The sequence below is a fragment of the Temnothorax nylanderi genome, unplaced genomic scaffold (assembly GCF_030848795.1).
Source record: "Temnothorax nylanderi isolate EJ_2023f unplaced genomic scaffold, tnyl_v1.0 TNYL_tig0009_pilon, whole genome shotgun sequence".
NCBI lineage: Eukaryota > Metazoa > Arthropoda > Insecta > Hymenoptera > Formicidae > Temnothorax > Temnothorax nylanderi.
The window spans coordinates 987,705-1,009,123 of NW_027249071.1; the positions used below are offsets into that span (position 1 = coordinate 987,705).

General features: G+C 36.7%; 2 protein-coding genes and 2 pseudogenes across 3 annotated transcripts; all 4 read left to right on the forward strand.

Moving 5' to 3' along the window:
* The first annotated feature begins 113 nt into the window (after positions 1 to 113).
* Positions 114 to 4,869, forward strand: LOC139786582 (protein unc-45 homolog B-like; annotated as a pseudogene).
* Positions 4,780 to 10,108, forward strand: LOC139786547 (protein unc-45 homolog B-like). Of its 2 annotated transcripts, XM_071725704.1 has the most exons (6): positions 4,780 to 5,325; positions 6,215 to 6,631; positions 6,955 to 7,284; positions 7,364 to 7,810; positions 8,197 to 9,278; positions 9,440 to 9,687. In XM_071725704.1, the coding sequence occupies exons 2-6, from the start codon at positions 6,227 to 6,229 to the stop codon at positions 9,552 to 9,554; spliced, it is 2,379 nt and encodes a 792-aa protein (XP_071581805.1). In that variant the 5' UTR covers positions 4,780 to 5,325; positions 6,215 to 6,226; the 3' UTR covers positions 9,555 to 9,687. The 2 variants fall into 2 exon arrangements, with proteins under 2 accessions (XP_071581805.1, XP_071581799.1); XM_071725698.1 differs by having other exon boundaries at positions 8,197 to 10,108.
* A 503-nt stretch (positions 10,109 to 10,611) lies between these two features.
* LOC139786574 (protein unc-45 homolog B-like) lies at positions 10,612 to 15,928 on the forward strand (annotated as a pseudogene).
* A 430-nt stretch (positions 15,929 to 16,358) lies between these two features.
* Positions 16,359 to 21,276, forward strand: LOC139786537 (protein unc-45 homolog B-like). Its single transcript, XM_071725691.1, has 5 exons — positions 16,359 to 16,514; positions 17,469 to 17,885; positions 18,200 to 18,529; positions 18,616 to 19,053; positions 19,407 to 21,276. The coding sequence occupies exons 2-5, from the start codon at positions 17,481 to 17,483 to the stop codon at positions 21,141 to 21,143; spliced, it is 2,910 nt and encodes a 969-aa protein (XP_071581792.1). The 5' UTR covers positions 16,359 to 16,514; positions 17,469 to 17,480; the 3' UTR covers positions 21,144 to 21,276.
* The last annotated feature ends 143 nt before the right edge of the window (positions 21,277 to 21,419 follow it).

Genomic DNA, 21,419 nt, shown 5'->3' on the forward strand with positions numbered 1-21,419 from the left:
GACTTAATATGTTTATAAATCAAATACATTAATTAACAAAGCATAAGCCAAAAATATCATTAAAATATATGAGAAAAATCTTCAATACTTTTCTCTTATAATCGCAAAAGTCAAGTCATCAACGAACCGACATGCGCGAACTGTTAGTAAACAGAGACCATCGATGGAAAATAACGTGCGGATACGTACTCCTTGAATAAAAAGGAGTCGCACCCATTTTCAACGTTTAAACTATTTGACATACCTATTTTCTGGCATTGCCTCTCCTCACTTGACGCGTGTCCGTGCTACGCCCATAATTTTCGTATTGAGAAACACGAAACACTAAACACTCTACCACGTACATCACACGCAGTCACACACACATGTGACGTATGTAGCAAGCGTTTCTCGCCCTCCTCGCCACGAAAATTATGGGCGTAGCACGGACACGAACCAAGTGAGATGACTTTATCGGCAGTGCCAGGAAATAGGAAACAGGTATATGCCAAATAGTTCCAACGTTGAAAATGGGTGCGAGTGGCGTGCGAAGCGGTCGGTAAAACGGTATCAAAACAAAACACCGGACGGCGGTCGCTCGCAGGAGTCGCAGGTTTCTCTCTGTTATTTGTGCCTCATTTATCTCATTAGCTAAATTAGCTACGCCGGCCACGTGTTACAACCAGCACAAGGTAGCCGCGAGCCACGTGTCCTCAACTTGGCGTCAATTTTTGCCGGTTTAGCGGGTTTTAGTCACCCGTTGAAAAGTTGACCGGTAAATAAGTATAAACACGTGGTGGAGAAAGTGTTCCAGAAGCATCGAAAGAACGTTACGGAAGCTAGCCGACAGGTAAAGGATCTTACATTTGTTTCACCGACGATCTGAATCAAGATTTATCAACGATATAACAAAAGCTATTTAAAAATAATAGGTATATGATGCGTAGTAACAATCGGGGGAAAAAAAAAAGAAATCACACGAGAGCGTACGCACACACGAGATCATTATTTAGTATCTAATAATTGCATCTTCTATACTTTTCGCATTTAAGATAATACATATAAAGTATCACAGAGAGTTATTTCATATTAATATATAATGCAGCGTGATATATTTTGTGTTGCAGAGTTATTCCACCATGGCAAAGTCAATTACGACCCCACAGGAATGGAAAGAGAAGGGTAATGAAGAATTTAGCAAAGGCAATTGGTCAAATGCCATAAGTCACTACACAAACGGACTGAAACTAATAAAAGAGGACAACGCTGAGAAAGGAATTTACTACAAAAATCGAGCTGCAGTATATTTAAAGCTACACGATTACGAGAAAGTGGTTGAAGACTGTGACACTGCGTTGAAGATATGTTGCAACAAAGCACTGTATCGCAGATGTCAAGCACTAGAAGCGTTAGAGAGATTCGAGGAGGCATACCGGGACGCGGAGATCATTATTTCATCTGACCCCAATAACAAAGTTGTTCAGCCCGTAGCGACGCGCTTACTTGAAATTGTACAAGAACGTCGTAAGGAAAATGCAAGTATTAGTGCCAAGATAAATATATATAACTTCTATAGAAATACATTAACTCGCAAGAGATGATAAATAGGTCTATATGTAGATAATGTAAATATTGTAACATGCTTCTCTTCAGTAAGAGTTTCTATTTAACTCAATATCGCATATAATTTGATAAATAGTTTTTAAGTTTTACTTTCTTTTATTATAAAATTATTATTGTTTAATAGTTTACACATCCTGTATGAATAAAAATTAAGTCATACAAATATAATTTTATTATTTATATTTTTTTATTACAGATCATTATGTTTAAATATAATTTTACTTTCTATTAGGTATCACAAATGCTGGATTTAGCATTTAACGTGAGTGCAGATAACGACAAACGTGAAGCCGCTATGAACAATCTGCTTGTACTCGCACGTGAGAGAGCTGGTGCTGAAGAGATCTTCAAAAAGGAAGGCGTATCTAAAATCATTCAACTTGTGAAAGTGGAAAAGAACGAAGAAGTGATCTGCACTGCGATTCGCATTATAGGCGAATTATGCAAAAACAATATTAATCGAACCGAGTCCGTTACGAAATTCGTCGGTTTGCTTTGGTGTCTGGAAATAATGAACAGCACATCTATACAGAGAGTTAATGCGTCTCAATATTGTTTACAGGTAAATATCGAGTAAAATACGTGCAGTTATTTTACACATTTTACGTATTTCAGTAATTAAGAATTTATTGCATATCTCGATTTCAGAATATATTGAACACTTACAGCGGCATGAATAACAAACCCGATTCGAAACCTGACGATGCGTTGTGCGCGGCGCATAAGGAAGAAATTGACACGATTCTATCGTGCCTATTGAATAATGTAACGAGTAGAACAATAACAGGCCTTGCTAGAGACGCAATAATAGAACTTATTATGCGTAACATTCATTGCGTAACTGCATTAGACTGGGCCGAACGATTTGTCGAACTTCGCGGTTTGCAAAAATTAATGGAGGTGGCCGGTGAAACGGAGGGATGCGAATTTAAGTCCTCGATGGACATCACATCGTCCACACGAACTAAAACCAGTATGTGTTTAACAAAAATATATGAAAACATGTACTATGATGCTGCTAAGGAAAAATTTATCGACGCCATTGAAGAATTTATTAAAGATAAATCGCTTTCACCTGACACAGAATCCAAGGTATTATCTTCCGAGATTTTTTTGGTTATTTGAATTATTTAAAAATAAAGTGCTGTCTTTTTTAATTATATCCTTCTTGAACAACTTGAACTCTCTATTTTTAAAACAAAAATGTCAAAGAAGATTTCTTATTGAAGAATATGACTTTTTTATCCAGTATTTTTTAAAGCTCAATTTCTTTTAGTTTCTCAAACCAGAGATTTTCTCTATTTTTAATAAGAATTAAAAAAAAATATTTGTATTGATATTTCTTTAAACTAATTATTGGTTCACAAAATGTAAAAATTCATAAGTTGTTATGTGATTGTTTTACAGGTGCGTATAGTACTTGCGATAACAACTTTAATATTCGGACCGTTAGACGTTGCGGACGTAATTATCTGTAAAAAAGAAGTTATTGGGTTGATCCTTGCTATGGCGAAAACGGACGACGTATTGCAACAGAAAATGGTTTGCGAATGTATCGTTGCCGCTATAACCAATTGTAACAAGGCCAACATATTTATATGGCGAGGTCGAAATATATTGCAGAACCTGTATTATTCTAAGCATGATTCAATTCGGATTCGAGCGTTAGTGGGTTTATGCAAGTTAACCAATTTCGAAGACGCACTCTGCTCTCCGACTATCAAACTGTTCCCGCATGGAGCGGCGAAGGAATTGGCCAAGGTTTGCAGACGATTCTTGATCAATCGTAAGAAAGAAGAAGATATGATAAAATGGGCCTTAACAGGCCTGTCGTACCTCACTTTCGACGACGACGTCAAAGACGAGTTGATCGAGGACCAACAAGCCATTCGAGCAATGATGGAGCTCACCAAGACTGGTGATCAATCGATTTCCTACGGCGTGCTTGTAACGTTGATAAATTTGTGCAACGCTTATGAAGAGCAAGAACACATACCCGAGATTTTAGAATTGATAACGGTTGTCAGACATCATTTTGCCGAGAAACACGTTGTGGCCGACGACGAAAACGACGACAGAATAAGAAGAAGACTATGCATGTTAGCGAAAGCCGGTATGACCAGCACTCTAGTGAACCTCTCCAAAACGGACAGCCGAAATATTAGGGAATTGACAGCCACCGTTCTCAACGCGATATGCATTCCAATCGAAATTAGAGAAATAATTGTTCAACAAGGCAGCACAAAGGCATTATTGTCGTTAGCGCAGGATGCTACATACAAGACAAAGAAGGAAGCTTCGCGAGCCCTGGTCCATCTAGCACACACGTTATCTCCTGAGGTTGCATTTCCTGGTCAGATAATCATGGAGGTTGTTCGGCCGATAGTAAATCTCCTGAACCCAGAGTGTTCCGCTGACGAGAATTGCGAGACTGTAACAGCTCTGTGCAATCTTGCTAAAGTCAGCGATACCATGAGAGGAAATATATTCAAGGAGGGAGTGTTTCAGAAGATCGAGGCCTTTGTGTACGGGAAAGACATCCTTTTGAAAGTGGCGTCCCTAGCACTTATCGGTATTTTGTTATCAAACCATGAAGTTGCTATCCAATGTTTCGAGGAGGACAAATCTCGAGTTAAGCGTCTTATGTTACTGTGCAAGGACAAGAATCAAGATACTAAGTTCGCAGCAGCTGCAATTCTAATGGCGCTGACGGCGGCCAACAGAGAGGCGTGCAAGAAAGTTTTTGACTCGAATTCCTGGTTGGAATCCCTACGCCTTTTACTCACTAATCCAGAGGGTAAGATACAAGAAAGGGGTATTATAATTGTGATAAATATGTTGAAAAGCTCGAAAGACGTCGCTGTAAAACTCATGGAAACAGACATAATGAAAATACTGACGGTATTGACCAAAAATGATACCGTGCCAATTAATATCAAGGAATTGGCATCCGTTGCTTTAAAGGAAGCTGCAGATCGATCCGGTAACGAAGAACGTCGACAAGCAATCATCGCCATGATCGAACGGGAATGTGATAGAATACGTCTATCAGGACAATCAGACCTTCTAAGCCGTTTGCAAAGAGACTTATGGGCATATGAACTTGTTGAAAATATACCCACAAACGTAGACTCAGAAATCGCAAAAGTACTAGAAGGAACTGGTGGACGACGATGATTTCATGGAAAAAAGGTGGAAAATATTAATTCAGAGATCTTATTATATATTTTTATATTTCAAATAAAATGCTTTAAATAATAAAATAAATGTTGCATTTAAATTTCTGCAATTTCGTCGTTTGAAACGTAGTTATGCAATCATAATTATATTCGTGTTTGTACATCTATAAATATATGATTACTCTGCAGGACGTATATACACTTATAGTTTATTACATAAATTTGCCAAAGTATAATAATATTAATATATTGTACAAAATAATACGTACACGGAGATATACATATATCACTTGGCCGAGCCCGCGCTTTTGAAAGTCACATGACATGCAGCATCGTTCCTCATTTGCTACCCCGATCACGTAGACACTATTACTGTAAACATTATATGACTTGTATGTAAGCCGCGACCGATTTGCCCGCAATTTGAATTCTTACCGGTTTATTTAGTTACACTCGTTGAAAGGTCGAGGAAAGTAGAGAAAGTTAGGGTGTTCGAGTAGCACGGAAGAACGACGTTACGAAGAGGAATTAAGCTATCCGACAGGTAAAGAATTTACATTCTCTTCTGTTTCGCAGACGGTCTGAACGAAAATTCAACAATATAACAAAGGCTGTTGAAAATGATGTGAGATACGTTAGTAATAATCGGGAAAAGAAACCACACGAGAGCACACGAGGTCATTAATAATTCAAAAAATGAACAAAGAACTCTAGATGCATTAAAAACTGAAAAACAAATACTCGGTTGACGGTATTATTTTTTTACGTAAGAAAAAATGTCGATGGAACGAGATTCATCCTCACGCATAAATTTATCGCGCGTTTCAGGTAATTCGCTCGCCTTTCTTAGACTCTCTTTCGTCGAGGAAGTTAAATTTCCGACGCAAAAAAGGGAGGAAATGTAAATTGTTCCTGACTCTTGCAGCATAGCGTACATAACTGCATCTCTTTCTCTTGCGTTAAGACGAAATCAAATATTTGCATACAGCGTCATAAGTTGTCTGGATAGTTTCACGTTGTCTAATATGCACAAACAGCTTCTGGAGATTCTGAGAACGAACACTAAATAATTACTTAAATGATTGATTTCTTCTGTTGTTTGCCAATGTTCTACGAAAGTCAACTTTCTAATATAGAAATTATTGCAACAATTGATTACAATTAACATGCAGATTACACACTTGAAATTGCATTGTTATTATTAAGCTGTGCGTTTATTCTTTATCCATTATACATGTATTAGGCCTGTTTGTTTCAGCTGAACTTGTACAGTTCATCTTTTCTCTTTTTCTTTCCAATGTGTTTAGCAATAATTTCATCTTCTATGCTTTTTGCATTTAAGATAATACATATATAAATAAAAGACACGATATAAAATGTCAGAGTCTTTCTATGTTAAATCATAATGCAACATCATATAATTTGTGTTGTAGAATTATTTTACCATGACGGAGTCAGATATGAGTGCACAGGAATGGAACAAGAAGGGTAACAATGAGTATGATAAAGGCAATTTTTCAGAAGCATCAAGTCACTACACAAACGCACTGAAACTAGAAAAGAACAATACACACAAAGGAATGTACTACAGAAATCGAGCTGCTGTATATTTAGAGCTGAGCGATTACGAGAAAGTGGTTGAAGACTGCGACACTGCGTTAAAGATATGTTGTAACAAAGCACTGCATCGCAGATGTAGAGCACTAGAAGCGTTAGAGAGATTCGAGGAGGCATATCGGGATGCAGAGATGATTATTTCATCTGATCCCAATGACAAACGTTCTCGATGCATAGCGGAGCGCTTACATAAAATTGTACAAGAACGTAAGGAAAGCTCACATAGTGCCAAGGTAAATATACATAACTGTTACAAAAGTTCGTCAACTCGCAAGTCATGATAATTTAATCTAGATAAAATAATAAAAATGCAACTCATTTTTCATACTGGATGTAAGTATTAGTAAAAGTTTTTGTTTTACTCAATATCACATATAATTTGACAAATGGGAGTTTTTTGTCTCTTTTATTATATAATTATTAATTCTTGTTGATTAATAGTCTGCACACTCTATACGGGTAAAAATTACATCATAAAAATTTAATCTCACAGTTATTTAAATTTTTATTACAGATCATTATATTTAAGTATACGCTTAATTTTGCATTGCATTAGGTATCAAAAATGCTGGATATAGCATTTTACGTGTACTCAAGTGAGAAGGAACGTGAAATCGCTATGGTGAATCTGCTTGCGCTCGCATGTGACGAAGTTGGTGCCGAAGAGATCTTAAAGAAGGAAGGTGTATCGAAAATCGCACAACTTGTGAAAGTGGAAAAGAACGAGGAAATACTCTGTAGCGCGATTCGTATTGTAGGCGAGTTATGCAAAAACAATATTAGTCGAACCGAGGCCGTTATGAAATCCGTCGGTTCGCCTTGGTTCCTGGAAATAATTAACAGCACATCTATAGAGAGAGTTAACGCGTCTCAAAATTGTTTACAGGTAATTATCGAGTAAAATAAATGTATTTATTTTATATATATTTTAGTAATTAAAAATTTATTGCATATTTCGATTTCAGAATATATTGAACACTTACAGCGGTGTGACTAATAAACTCGATTCAAAACCCGACGAGGCTTTGTGCGCGGCGCATAAGAAGGAAATAGACACGATTCTGTTGTGCTTGTCGTATAGTATAACGAGTAGAACGTTAACAGGCCTTGCTAGAGACGCAATAATAGAACTTATTATGCGTAACATTCATTGCGTAACTAAGTTAGACTGGGCCAAACGATTTGTCGAACTTCTCGGTGTGCAAAGATTGATGGAGGTAGCCAGTGAAATGGAGGAATACAAATACAAATACAAATCCTCGATGGACATCACATCCTCCACGCAAACTATAACTAGAGAGTGCTTAGAAAAAATATATGAAAACGTGTACTATGATGATGAGAAAACATTTATCAACGCCATTGATAAATTTATTGAAGATAAATTGCATTCGCCTGACATAGAATCTAAAGTATGAATTTTGCAACTTTCGATCTTTTCTTGTTATTTAAATTGTTTGAAAATAATTAAAGGCCGAGTCGTTTTTAACTATATAGCCGATTTGAGCAATTTAAACTCTCTATTTTTAAAACAAAAATGTCAAAGAAGACTTTTCAGTTCTTTTTCAGTTGTCGATATTGTATATATTCTTTAAGTTTTAAATTAAAATATGGTTATAACAGAGTAATCGAAATTTATTGAAGAATATGACTGTCATCTAGTATTTTCTGAAGCGTAATTTATCAAAAATGTCTATGTTCTATTCAAATTATATAACACTGTAGCTTCCTTGATTTTAAATCAATATTGTTTGTCGGAACGTAAAAATTAATGACTTGTTAATCTGTTGTTTTACAGGTACGTGTAGTAGTTGCGATAACAGCCTTATTATTGGGCCCGTTGGATGTTGGAAACGCAGTTGTGGCTAAAGAAGTGATTTTAGAGATAATCTTCGTAATGGCGGGAACGGATGATGTATTGCAGCAGACAGTGGCTCTCGAATGTATCGTTGCCGCTGTGACCAGAAAAGACAAGGTCGACGCGATCATAAATCAAGGTGTTAATATATTGAAAAAGCTGTGTCAATCCAAGGATGATTCAATTCGGGTTCGAGCGTTACTGGGTTTAAGTAAGTTAGGTAGTTACGGGGAGGGAGATCCAGACGCGACTATGTTCGGGTCTGGAGTGACCAAGAAATTGGCCGAGGCTTGCAGACGATTGTTGATTAATCCAAAGAAAGAAAAGAATATGAGAGAATGGGCCATAAAAGGTCTGTCTTATCTGACTTTCAATACCGGAGTCAAAGAGGAGTTGATCAAGGATAAAAAAGCCATTCATGTGATGATCGAGATCGCCAAGACTGGTGATCAATCGGTTCTCTTCGGCGTGCTTACGACGTTGGTGAACTTGTGCAATGCTTATGACAAGCATGAACCTGAGATGATAGAATTGACAAAGTTTGTCAAATATCATTTTCCCGAGGAATCTGAACTGGACGACGACGACTTCGTAGAAAGATTGTGGGCATTAGTAACCGCCAATGTGATCAGCGTTCTGGTGAACCTCGCCAAAACGGACAGTCAGAATTGCAAGGAATTGATAGCGCGCGTTTTCAACGCGATATGTCTTCTAGAGAGAGTGAGAGAAATGGTTGTTGATGAAGGTGGCACGGAGGCATTGTTGTCGTTGGCGCTGGATGGCACAGTCGAGGGAAAGAAACAAGCTTCGCTAGCTTTGGCCCGTTTGGCACTTACGAAACGTCCTGAGGTCATATTTCACACGGAGTTTGTTCAACCCATCGTAAATCTTCTGAACCCAGAGTGTTCCGTTAATGAGAATTGCCAGACTCTAATAGCTTTGGGCAATCTAGCTAAAGTCAACGACAGCATGCGAGAACATATATTCAAAGAAGGAGTATTTCAGAAGATTGAAGGCTTTAGGTACGAGGGGGATCATCTTTTGAGATTGGCGTCTACAAATCTTATAAACATTTTGATATTAAGCCGTGAAGTCGCTATTCAGTATTTCGAGCAAAATAATTCTCGAGTTGAGTATCTTATGTTATTGTACAAGGACAAGAGTCAAAATATTAAGTTTGCAGCAGCTGCAGCTCTAGTGAAGCTGATGGTGGCCAACAAAGAGGCTTGCAAGAAAGTTTTCGACTCGAATTTCTGGCTGGAATTTCTACGCTCTTTACTCACCAATCCAAGGAATAACATACAAGAAATGGGTGTTATATTTGTGCTAAGTATGATAAGAAGCGTGGAAGATGTTGCTGCAAAACTCATCGAAACAGGCATAATGGAACTACTGAGAACATTGAGAAACAAGAACAGTACCGTGCAGAACGAGAATATCAAGGCATTGACATCCATTGCTTTAGAGGCTGTTGCGGAACGATCTAGTAAAGAAGCACTCAGCGTAATAAGATGGGAACGTGATACAGCATGTCGATTAGGACAATTAGATCTTCTAAATCGTTTGGAAATAAAATTATGGGTATATGAACGTACTAAAAATGTACCCTTAAACATATACTCAGAATTCGGAAGGATACTAACAGGACGATGATATTTTTGTTGAAAAAAGACAAAATATTCGAAATCTGCATGCCCTCTATATTCCTTATATTTCAAATAGAGTGCTTTAAATAATATAAAATAAATGTTATATTTATATGTTTGCAATTTTGTCGTTCGAAACGTAGTCATGCGATCATGTAATTATATTTGTGTTTATATATCTTTAAATATATGTTTAATGTGCAAGACATATACATACAGTTAATTTATTTGTTACATAAATTTGTCAAAGTAGAATATTAACATATGTATAATAGCATGAAATAATACATACACGGAGACGTACATACATATATCACTGGGCCGAGCCCGCGCTTTTGGAAGTCAAATGACAGGCAGCGTCGTGTCTCATTGGCCGCGTTCAGCAGACACTGTTGTGTTCGTCTTATCAACACTATGCGTTGATTCGTTGGTTCTAAAAGTGAGAGCCAATCACGTTCGACTGCTACTCAGCGGCTTGGTCTGCTGAACGCGCCCATTTGCTACGCCGGTCACGTGGCTATAAACGCTGTGACTTGTAAGCCACGACCCGCGCCCCGCGCCCTTAATGACCATCAATCAGACATTACTGCTTTCCGGTTTATTTAGTTGCACTCGTTGAATGGTCGATCATTTGAAAAGTAGAGAAAGTTAAGGGTGTTCGAGCAGCACGAAAGAACGTTACTCAGAGGAAGCTATCCGTCAGGTAAAGAATTCACGTTTTGTTCTGTTTCGCAGACGGTCTGAACGAAGGTTCAACGATATAACAAAGGCTGTTAAAAGTAATACGAGATACGTTAGTAATAATCGGGAAAAGAAGCCACACGAGGACACACGAGGTCATTAATAATTCAAGAAATGAACAAAGAACTCTAGATGCATTAAAAACTGAAAAACAAATACTCGGTTGACGGTACCTTAAGGGTGTTCTAAAGAGTTAGTTAAAATGTAACGAAGTTGACGAAAGTTTAATATCATATTGTGTATTCTCTTTCAAAGTTCGGGGCCAAATTTCAAATCGATTCAGTCGATTATTTTGTTGCTGCATAGTCTGTTGCAGGGGCCTTTTCATACGCTGGCGAGGAAGTGGACCGATTAGATAAAAAGTTATCAATTCTTAAATATCCGTTTTACAAAGGGTTTTACAGAGAAAAGTGTAAACATTAAGAAATGTAACCAATATAATAATATTTTACACACAAGCAGATCATCAACAAACAAAAATATAGCAACAAAATTTGAAACAATTTACAACTTTTTTGAAATTTTTTTTTGAAAAAAATAGTAACAGTTATTTACAGTCACTAAATCTACGTATTTTACATTCTATTAGATGTTCCGTAACTATTTATATAGATTTTTTTGTCTTTGGATCCCTGGAGAATTAATATCAGAGTTTTTAATATTTCCTGCATACTTTTGGTTGGGACGGTACTTATAGAACATCCTTAAGTACTTTAATGTAAGAAAGAATGTCGATGGAATGAGATCACCCTCACGCAAGTAAATATTTCGCGTGTCTCAGATAATTCGCTCGCCTTTGTCAGATTTTCTTTCGTCGGGGAAGTTGAATTTCCGTAAAAAAGGGAGGAGGGTAAAATTGTTTTTGACTCTTGCAGCAAGGCGTATATATAATTGCATCTATTGCGTTAAGATGAAATCAAATATTTGCATGTAGTGCCATAAGTTGTCTGAATAGTTTCACATCGTCTAATATGCACAAACAGCTTCTGGAGATTCTGAGAATAAACACTAAATAATTACTTAAATAATTAACTTCTTCTGTTGTTTTCCAATGTTTAATGAAAGTCAACTATCTAATATAGAAATTATTGCAACAATTGATTACAATGTATATGCAGGTAGGCACACACTAGAAATTGTTAATTGCATTATTATTGAACTGTGCGTTTATTTTTTATCCATTATACATATCAGTAATTAGGCCTGTTCCTTTTAGCAGAACTTCTTTCCAATGTCAAAAGAAAAAGAGGAAAGATGAACTGTGCAAGAAGTTCAGCTAAAATGAACAGGTCTATTGTGTCATACATGCATATAATTATTTAGTAATAATTTCATCTTCTATGCTTTTTGCATTTAAGATAATACATATATCAAGAGATATGGTATAAAATGTTGGATTCTTTCTATGTTAAAACATATAATGTAGCATCATATAATTTGTGTTGTAGACATATTCCACCATGAGAAAGTCAGTTATGATTATAAATGCACAGGAATGGAACAAGAAGGGTAATGAAGAGTTTGGAAAAGGAAATTGGTCAGAAGCATTGAGTCACTACACAAACGCACTGAAACTAGACGAAGACGATACTTATAAAGTATACTACCTAAATCGAGCTGCTGCATTTTTAAAGCTGCACGATTACGAGAAAGTGGTTGAGGACTGCAACAGTGCGTTAAAGCAATGTTGTAACACAGCATTGCGTACAAGATGTGAAGCACTAGAAGCGTTAGAAAGATTCGAGGAGGCATATCGGGATGCAGAGATTATTATTTCATCTGATCCCAATAACGATCAAGGTTTTCAATGCATAGCAGAGCGCTTACATAAAATTGTACAAGAACGTAAGGAAAGCTCACATATTAGTGGCGAGGTAAATATACATAACTGTTACAAAAGTCCGTCAACTCGCAAGACATGATAATTTAATCTAGATAAAATAATAAAAATGCAACACATTTTTCATCTTGGATGTAAGCATTAGTAAAAGTTTTTGTTTTACTCAATATCACATATAATTTGACAAATGGATTTGAATTTTTGTCTCTTTTATTATATAATTATTAATTCTTGTTGATTAATAATCAGTCTGCACACTCTATACGGGTAAAAATTACATCATAAAAATTTAATCTCACAGTTATTTAAATTTTTATTACAGATTATTATATTTAAGTATACGCTTAATTTTGCATTGTATTAGGTATCAAAAATGCTGGATATAGCATTTTACGTGTACGCAAGTGAGAAGGAACGTGAAATCGCTATGAATAGTCTGCTTGTGCTCGCATGTGATGAAGTTGGTGCCGAGGAGATCTTCAAGAAGGAAGGTGTATCGAAAATCACACAACTTGTGAAAGTGGAAAAGAACGAGGAAATACTCTGTAGCGCGATTCGTATTGTAGGCGAGTTATGCAAAAACAATATTAGTCGAACCGAGTCCGTTATGAAATCCGTCGGTTCGCCTTGGTTCCTGGAAATAATGAACAGCACATCTGTAGAGAGAGTTAACGCGTCTCAAAATTGTTTACAGGTAATTATCGAGTAAAATGAATGTATTTATTTTATATATATTTTAGTAATTAAAAATTTATTGCATTTTTCGATTTCAGAATATATTGAACACTTACAGCGGCATGAATGATAAACCTGATTCAAATCGCAACGAGGATTTATGTGAGGCGCATAAGAAGGAAATAGACACGATTATGTTGTGCTTGTCGTACAGTATAACGAGTAGAATGATAACAGGCCTTGCTAGAGATGCAATAATAAAACTTATTACGCATAACATTCATTATACTGCGTTAGACTGGGCCAAACGATTTGTCGAACTTCGCGGTGTGCAAAGATTGATGGAGGTAGCCAGTGAAATGGAGGAATACAATTCTGAATCTTTGCTAGACATCACGTCTTCCACGCGAACTATAACCAGTGTGTGCTTAGCAATGGTATATAAAAACGTGTATAAGAACTGGTATGATGAGAAAACATTTACCAACGCCGTTGATGAATTTATTGAAGATAAATTGCATTCGCCTGACATACAATCTAAAGTATGAATTTTGTAACTTTCGATCTTTTCTTATCATTTAAATTGTTTCAAAATAAAAAGCCGAGTATCTTTTTTTAACAGCCTATTTGAGCAATTTAAACTTTTTAAAGCAAAAATGTCAAAGAATAAGATTTTTTTAAATTGTTGATATTGTATATATTCTGTAAGTTTTAAATTAAAATACAATTATATCAGAGTTTAATCGAAACTTACTGAAGAATATGACTTTGCCATCTGTAGTATTTTCACTTTTCTGAAGCGTAATTTACAAGAAATTTCTCCTATTTTCTATCAAAATTAAATAACACTGTAATTTCCTTGATTTTAAATCAATATTGTTTCACGAAACGTAAAAATTAATAAATTGTCAATCGATTGTTTTACAGGTGTGTGTAGTAGTTGCGATAACAACCTTATTATTGGGCCCGTTAGATGTTGGAAACACATTTGTGGTTAAAGAAGGGATTTTAGAGATGATCCTCGTTATGGCGGAAACGGATGATGTATTGCTGCAGAAAGTGGCTCTCGAATGTATCGTTGCCGCTGTGACCAAAAAAGACACGCTCCACGCGATCATAATTCAAGGCTTTAATATATTGAAAAAGCTGTGTCAATCTCAGGATGATTCACTTCGGGTTCAAGCGTTAGTGGGTTTGTGCAAGTTGAGTAATTCAGACCCAGACCCAGACGCGACTACCAGACCGTTCGCGGATGGAGTGACCAAGGAATTGACCGAGGCTTGCAGACGATTGTTGATTAATTCAAAGAAAGAAAAAGATATGATAAAGTTGGCCATAAAGGGTCTGTCGTATCTCACGTTCAACACCGGAGTCAAAGAGGAGTTGATCGAGGATCAAAAAGCCCTTCATACGATGATCGAGATTGCCAAGACTGGTGATCAATCGGTTCTCTTCGGCGTGCTTACGACGTTGGTGAACTTGTGCAACGCTTATGACGAGCATGAACCTGAGATGATAGAACTGACAAAGTTTGTCAAATATCATTTTCCCGAAGAATCTGAACTGGACGACGACGACTTCGTAAAAAGATTGTGGGCATTAGTGGCCGCCAATGTGATCAGCGTTCTGGTGAACCTCGCCAAAACGGACAGTCAGAATTGCAAGGAATTGATAGCGCGCGTTTTCAACGCGATATGTATTCTAGAGGGAGTGAGAGAAATGGTTGTTGATGAAGGTGGCACGGAGGCATTGTTGTCGTTAGCGCTGGACGGCACAGTCGAGGGAAAGAAACAAGCTTCGCTAGCTTTGGTCCGTTTGGCACTCACGAAACGACCTGATTTTATATTTCCCGGTCAACTACTCACGGAAATTGTTCAACCCATCGTAAATCTTCTGAACCCAGAGTGTTCCGTTAATGAGAATTGCCAGACTCTAACAGCTTTGTGCAATCTAGCTGAAGTCAACGACAGAATGCGAGAACATATATTTAAAGAAGGAGTATTATTTCAGAAGATTGAAGGCTATAGCTTTAGGTACGAGGGGGATTATTATTTGAGATTGGCGTCTGCAAATCTTATAAACATTTTGATATTAAGCCGTGAAGTCGCTATTCAGTATTTCGAGCAAGATAATTCTCGAGTTGAGTATCTTATGTTATTGTACAAGGACGAGAATCAAGATATTAAGTTTGCAGCAGCTGCAGCTCTAGTGAAGCTGACTGTGGCCAACAAAGAGGCTTGCAAGAAAGTTTTCGACTCGAATTTCTGGCTGGAATTCCTACGTTCTTTACTCACCAATCCAAGCAATAACATACAAGAAATGGGTGTTATATTTGTGCTAAGTATGATAAGAAGCGTGGAAGATGTTGCTGCAAAACTCATCGAAACAGGCATAATGGAACTACTGAGAGCATTGAGAAACAAGAACAGTACCGTACAGAACAAGAATATCAAGGAATTGACATCCATTGCTTTAGAGGCTGTTGCGGATCAATCTAGTAAAGAAGCACTCAGCGTAATAAGATGGGAACGTGATACAGCATGTCGATTAGGACAATTAGATCTTCTAAATCGTTTGGAAATAAAGTTATGGGTATATGGACATACTACAAACCTTGTACCCTTAAACATATACTCAGAATTCGGAAGGATACTAACAGGACGATGATATCTTTGTTGAAAAAGGACAAAATATTTGAAATCTACATGCCCTATATATTCCTTATATTTCAAATAAAGTGCTTTAAATAATAAAATAAATGTTACATTTATATTTTTGCAATTTTGTCGTTTGAAACGTAGTCATGCCATCATGTAATTATATTTGTGTTTATATATCTTTAAATATATATTTACTGTGCAAGACATATACATACAGTTAATTTATTTGTTACATAAATTTTACAAAGTAGAATATTAACATATATAGCATGAAATAATACATACACGGAGACGTACATACATATATCACTGGGCCGAGCCCGCGCTTTTGGAAGTCAAATGACAGGCAGCGTCGTGTCTCATTGGCCGCGTTCAGCAGACACTGTTGAGTTCGTCTTATCAACACTATGCGTTGATTCGTTGGTTCTAAAAGTGAGAGCCAATCACGTTCGACTGCTGCTCAGCGGCTTGGTCTGCTGAACGCGTCCATTTGCTACGCCGGTCACGTGGCTATAAACGCTGTGACTTGTAAGCCACGACCCGTGCCCCGCGCCCTTAATGACCCTAAATCAGACATTACTGCTTGCCGGTTTATTTAGTTGCATTCGTTGAAAAGTCGATCATTTGAAAAGTAGAGAAAGTTAAGGGTGTTCGAGCAGCACGAAAGAACGTTACTCAGAGGAAGCTATCCGTCAGGTAAAGAATTCACGTTTTCTGTTTCGCAGACGGTCTGAACGAAGGTTCAACAAATATAACAAAGGCTGTTAAAAGTAATACGAGATACGTTAGTAATAATCGGGAAAAGAAGCCACACGAGGACACACGAGGTCATTAATAATTCAAGAAATGAACAAAGAACTCTAGATGCATTAAAAACTGAAAAACAAATACTCGGTTGACGGTACTATTTTTTTACGTAAGAAAAAATGTCGATATGGAATGAGATTCATCCTCACGCAAGTAAATATTTCGCGTGTCTCAGATAATTCGCTCGCCTTTGTCAGATTTTCTTTCGTCGGGGAAGTTGAATGTCCGTAAAAAAGGGAGGAGGATAAATTGTTTTTGACTCTTGCAGCAAGGCGTATATATAATTGCATCTATTGCGTTAAGATGAAATCAAATATTTGCATGTAGTGCCATAAGTTGTCTGAATAGTTTCACATCGTCTAATATGCACAAACAGCTTCTAGAGATTCTGAGACTAAACACTAAATAATTACTTAAATAATTAATTTCTTCTGTTGTTTTCCAATATTTAGTGAAAGTCAACTTTCTAATATAGAAATTATTGCAACAATTGATTACAATTTATATGCAGGTTAGGTACACACTAGAAATTGTTAATTGCATTATTATTGAATTGTGCATTTATTTTTTATCCATTATACATTTAAGTAATTAGGCCTGTTCCTTTTAGCTGAACTTCTTTCCAACGTCAAAAGAAAAAGAGGAAAGATGAACTGTGCAAGAAGTTCAGCTAAAATAAACAGGTCTATTGTGTCATACATGCATATAATTATTTAGTAATAATTTCATCTTCTATGCTTTTTGCATATAAGATAATACATATATCAATAAGAGACACGATATAAAATGTCAGAGTCTTTCTATGTTAAATCATAATGCAACATCATATAATTTGTGTTGTAGAATTATTTTACCATGACGGAGTCAGATATGAGTGCACAGGAATGGAACAAGAAGGGTAACAATGAGTGTGATAAAGGCAATTTTTCAGAAGCATTAAGTCACTACACAAACGCACTGAAACTAGACGAGGACGTTGATTATAAAGGAATATACTACCAAAATCGAGCTTTTACTTATTTAAAGCTGAGCAAATACGAGAAAGTGGTTGAAGATTGCAACAGTGCGTTAAAGATATGTTGTAACGAAGCATTGTTACAAAGATGTAAAGCACTAGAAGCGTTAGAAAGATTCGAGGAGGCATATCGGGATGCAGAGATGATTATTTCATCTGATCCCAATAACAAACGTTCTCGACGAATAGCGGAGCGCTTACATAAAATTGTACAAGAACGTAAGGAAAGCTCACATAGTGCCAAGGTAAATATACATAACTGTTACAAAAGTTCGTCAACTCGCAAGACATGATAATTTAATCTAGATAAAATAATAAAAATGCAACACATTTTTCATACTAGATGTAAGTATTAGTAAAAGTTTTTGTTTTACTCAATATCACATATAATTTGACAAATGGATTTGAGCTTTTATTATATAATTATTAATTCTTGTTGATTAATAGTCTACACACTCTATACGGGTAAAAATTACATCATAAAAATTTAATCTCAGTTATTTAAATTTTTATTATAGATCATTATATTAAGTATACGCTTAATTCTGCATTGTATTAGGTATCAAAAATGCTGGAACTAGCATTTTACGTGTACGCAAGTGAGAAGGAACGTGAAATCGCTATGAGTAATCTGCTTGTGCTTGCGTATGACGAAGCTGGTGCCGAGGAGATCTTCAAAAAGGAAGGCGTACCAAAAATCGCACAACTTGTGAAAGTGGAAAAGAACGAGGAAGTGATCTGTAGCGCGATTCGTATTGTAGGCGAGTTATGCAAAAACAATATTAGTCGAACCGAGTCCGTTATGAAATACGTCGGTTTGCCTTGGTGTCTGGAAATAATGAACAGCACATCTTTAGAGAGAGTTAACGCGTCTCAATGTTGTTTACAGGTAAATATCGAGTAAAATACATGTAGTTATTTTACATATTGTACGTATTTCAGTAATTAAAAATTTATTGCATATTTTGATTTTAGAATATATTGAACACTTACATCGACATGAATAATAAACCCGATTCAAATTCCAACAAGGATTTGTGCGAGGCGCAAAAAGAAGTAGACACGATTATGTCGTGCTTGTTGTACAGTATAACGAGTAGAACGATAACTGGCCCTGCTAGAGACGCAGTAATAAAACTTATTACGCATAACATTCATTGCGTAACTACGTTAAACTGGGCCAAACGATTTGTCGAACTTCGCGGTGTGCAAAGATTGATGGAAGTAGCCAGTGAAATGGAGGAATATAATTCTGAATCTTTGCTAGACATTACGTCTTCCACACGAACTATAACCAGTGTGTGTTTAGCAAAAATATATGAAAATGTGTACTGTGATGATGAGAAAACATTTATCAACGCCGTTGATGAATTCATTGAAGATAAATTGCATTCGCCGGACATAGAATCTAAAGTATGAATTTTGCAACTTTTGATCCTTTCTTATAAGTATCTTTTTAACTATAGCCAATTTGAGCAATTTAAACTCTCTATTTTTAAAGCAAAAATGTCGAAGAAAATTTCCTTTTTAGTTGTCGATATTGCATAGTCTGTAAGTTTTAAATTAAAATATGGTTATAACAGAATAATCGAATTGAAGAATATGACTTTGACATCTGTAGCATTTTGTGAAGCGTAATTTACTAGAAATTACTCCTGTTTTCTATCAAAATTAAATAACACTGTAGCTTCTTTGATTTTAAATCAATATTGTTTCACAAAACGTAAACGTAAAAATTAATGACTTGTTAATCTATTGTTTTACAGGTACGTGTAGTAGTTGCGATAACAGCCTTATTATTGGGCCCGTTGGATGTTGGAAACGCAGTTGTGGCTAAAGAAGGGATTTTAGAGATGATCCTCGTTATGGCGGGAACGGATGATGTATTGCAGCAGACAGTGGCTCTCGAATGTATCGTTGCCTCTATGACCAAAGAAGACAAAGCCCGCGCGATCGTAAATCAGGGTGTAGATATATTGAAAAAGCTATGTCAATCCAAGGATGATTCAGTTCGGGTTCGAGCGTTAGTGCGATTTTGCAAGATGGGTAGTTATGGAGACTCAGACGTGACTATCAGACCGTTCGCGGATGGAGCGGCCAAGAAATTGGCTGAGGCTTGCAGACGATTGTTGACTAATCGAAAGAAAGGAAAGAAAGAAAAGAATATGAGAGAGTGGGCCGTAAAAGGTCTGTCGTATCTCACTTTCAATGCTAAAGTCAAAGAGGAATTGGTCGTGGATCTAGAAGCCATTCATATGATGATCGAGATCGCCGAGACTGGTGATCAATCGGTTCTCTTCGGCATGCTTACGACGTTGGTGAACTTGTGCAACGCTTATGACGAGCATGAACCTGAGATGATAGAATTGACAAAGTTTGTCAAATATCATTTTCCCGAGGAATCTGAACTGGACGACGACGACGACTTCGTAGAAAGATTGTGGGCATTAGTGGCCGCCAATGTGATCAGCGTTCTGGGGGACCTCGCCAGAACGGACAATCAGAACTGCAAGGAATTGATAGCGCGCGTTTTCAACGCGATATGCAATGAACAGACATTGAGAAAAATAGTTGTTGATGACGGCGGCACGGAGGCATTGTTGTCGTTAGCGCTGGATGGCACAGTTAAGGGAAAGAAGCAGGCTTCGCTAGCCCTGGTCTATCTAGCACTCACGATACGTCCTGAGGTTGCATTTCCCGGTCAAATAATCACGGAGGTTGTTCAGCCAATCGTAAATCTTCTGAAACCGGAGTGTTCCGTTAATGAGAATTGCCAGACTCTAACAGCTTTGTGTAATCTAGCTGAAGTCAACGACAGCATGCGAGAACATATATTCAAAGAAGGAGTATTTCAGAAGATTGAAGGCTTTAGGTACGAGGGGGATCATCTTTTGAGATTGGCGTCTACAAATCTTATAAACATTTTGATATTAAGCCGTGAAGTCGCTATCCAGTGTTTCGAGCAGGATGATTCTCAAGTTGATTATCTTATGTTATTGTACAAAGACGAGAATAAAGATATTAAGTTCGCAGCAGCTGCAGCTCTAGTGAAGCTGACGGTGGCCAACAAAGAGGCTTGCAAGAAAGTTTTTGACTCGAATTTCTGGCTGGAATTCCTACGCTCTTTACTCACTAATCCAAGTAGTAACGTACAAGAAATGGGTATTATATTTGTGCTAAGTATGATAAGAACCATGGAAGATGTTGCTGAAAAACTCATCGAAACAGACATAATGGAACTACTGAGAGCATTGAACAAGAACAATACCGTGCAAAACAAGAATATTAAGGAATTGACATCCATTGCTTTAGAGGCTGTTGCGGAACGATCTAGTAGAGAAGCATTCATTGTCATGATAAGATGGGAACGTGATGTAGCATGTCGATTAGGACAATTAGACCTTCTAAATTATTTGGAAAAGAAGTTATGGGTATACGAACGTACTAAAAATGTACCCTTGAACATATACTCAGAATTCGGAAGGATATTAACAGAACGATGATGTCTTTGTTGAAAGAAGACAAAATATTTGAGATCTGAATGTCCTATATATTCCTTATATTTCAAATAAAGTGCTTTAAATAATAAAATAAATGTTGCATTTATATTTCTGCAATTTTGTCGTTTGAAACGTAGTCATGCGATCATGTAATTATATTCGTGTTTATATATCTTTAAATATATGTTTACTGTGCAAGACATATACATACAGTTAATTTATTTGTTACATAAATTTGTCAAAGTATAATATTAATATATTGTATGAAATAATACTGGG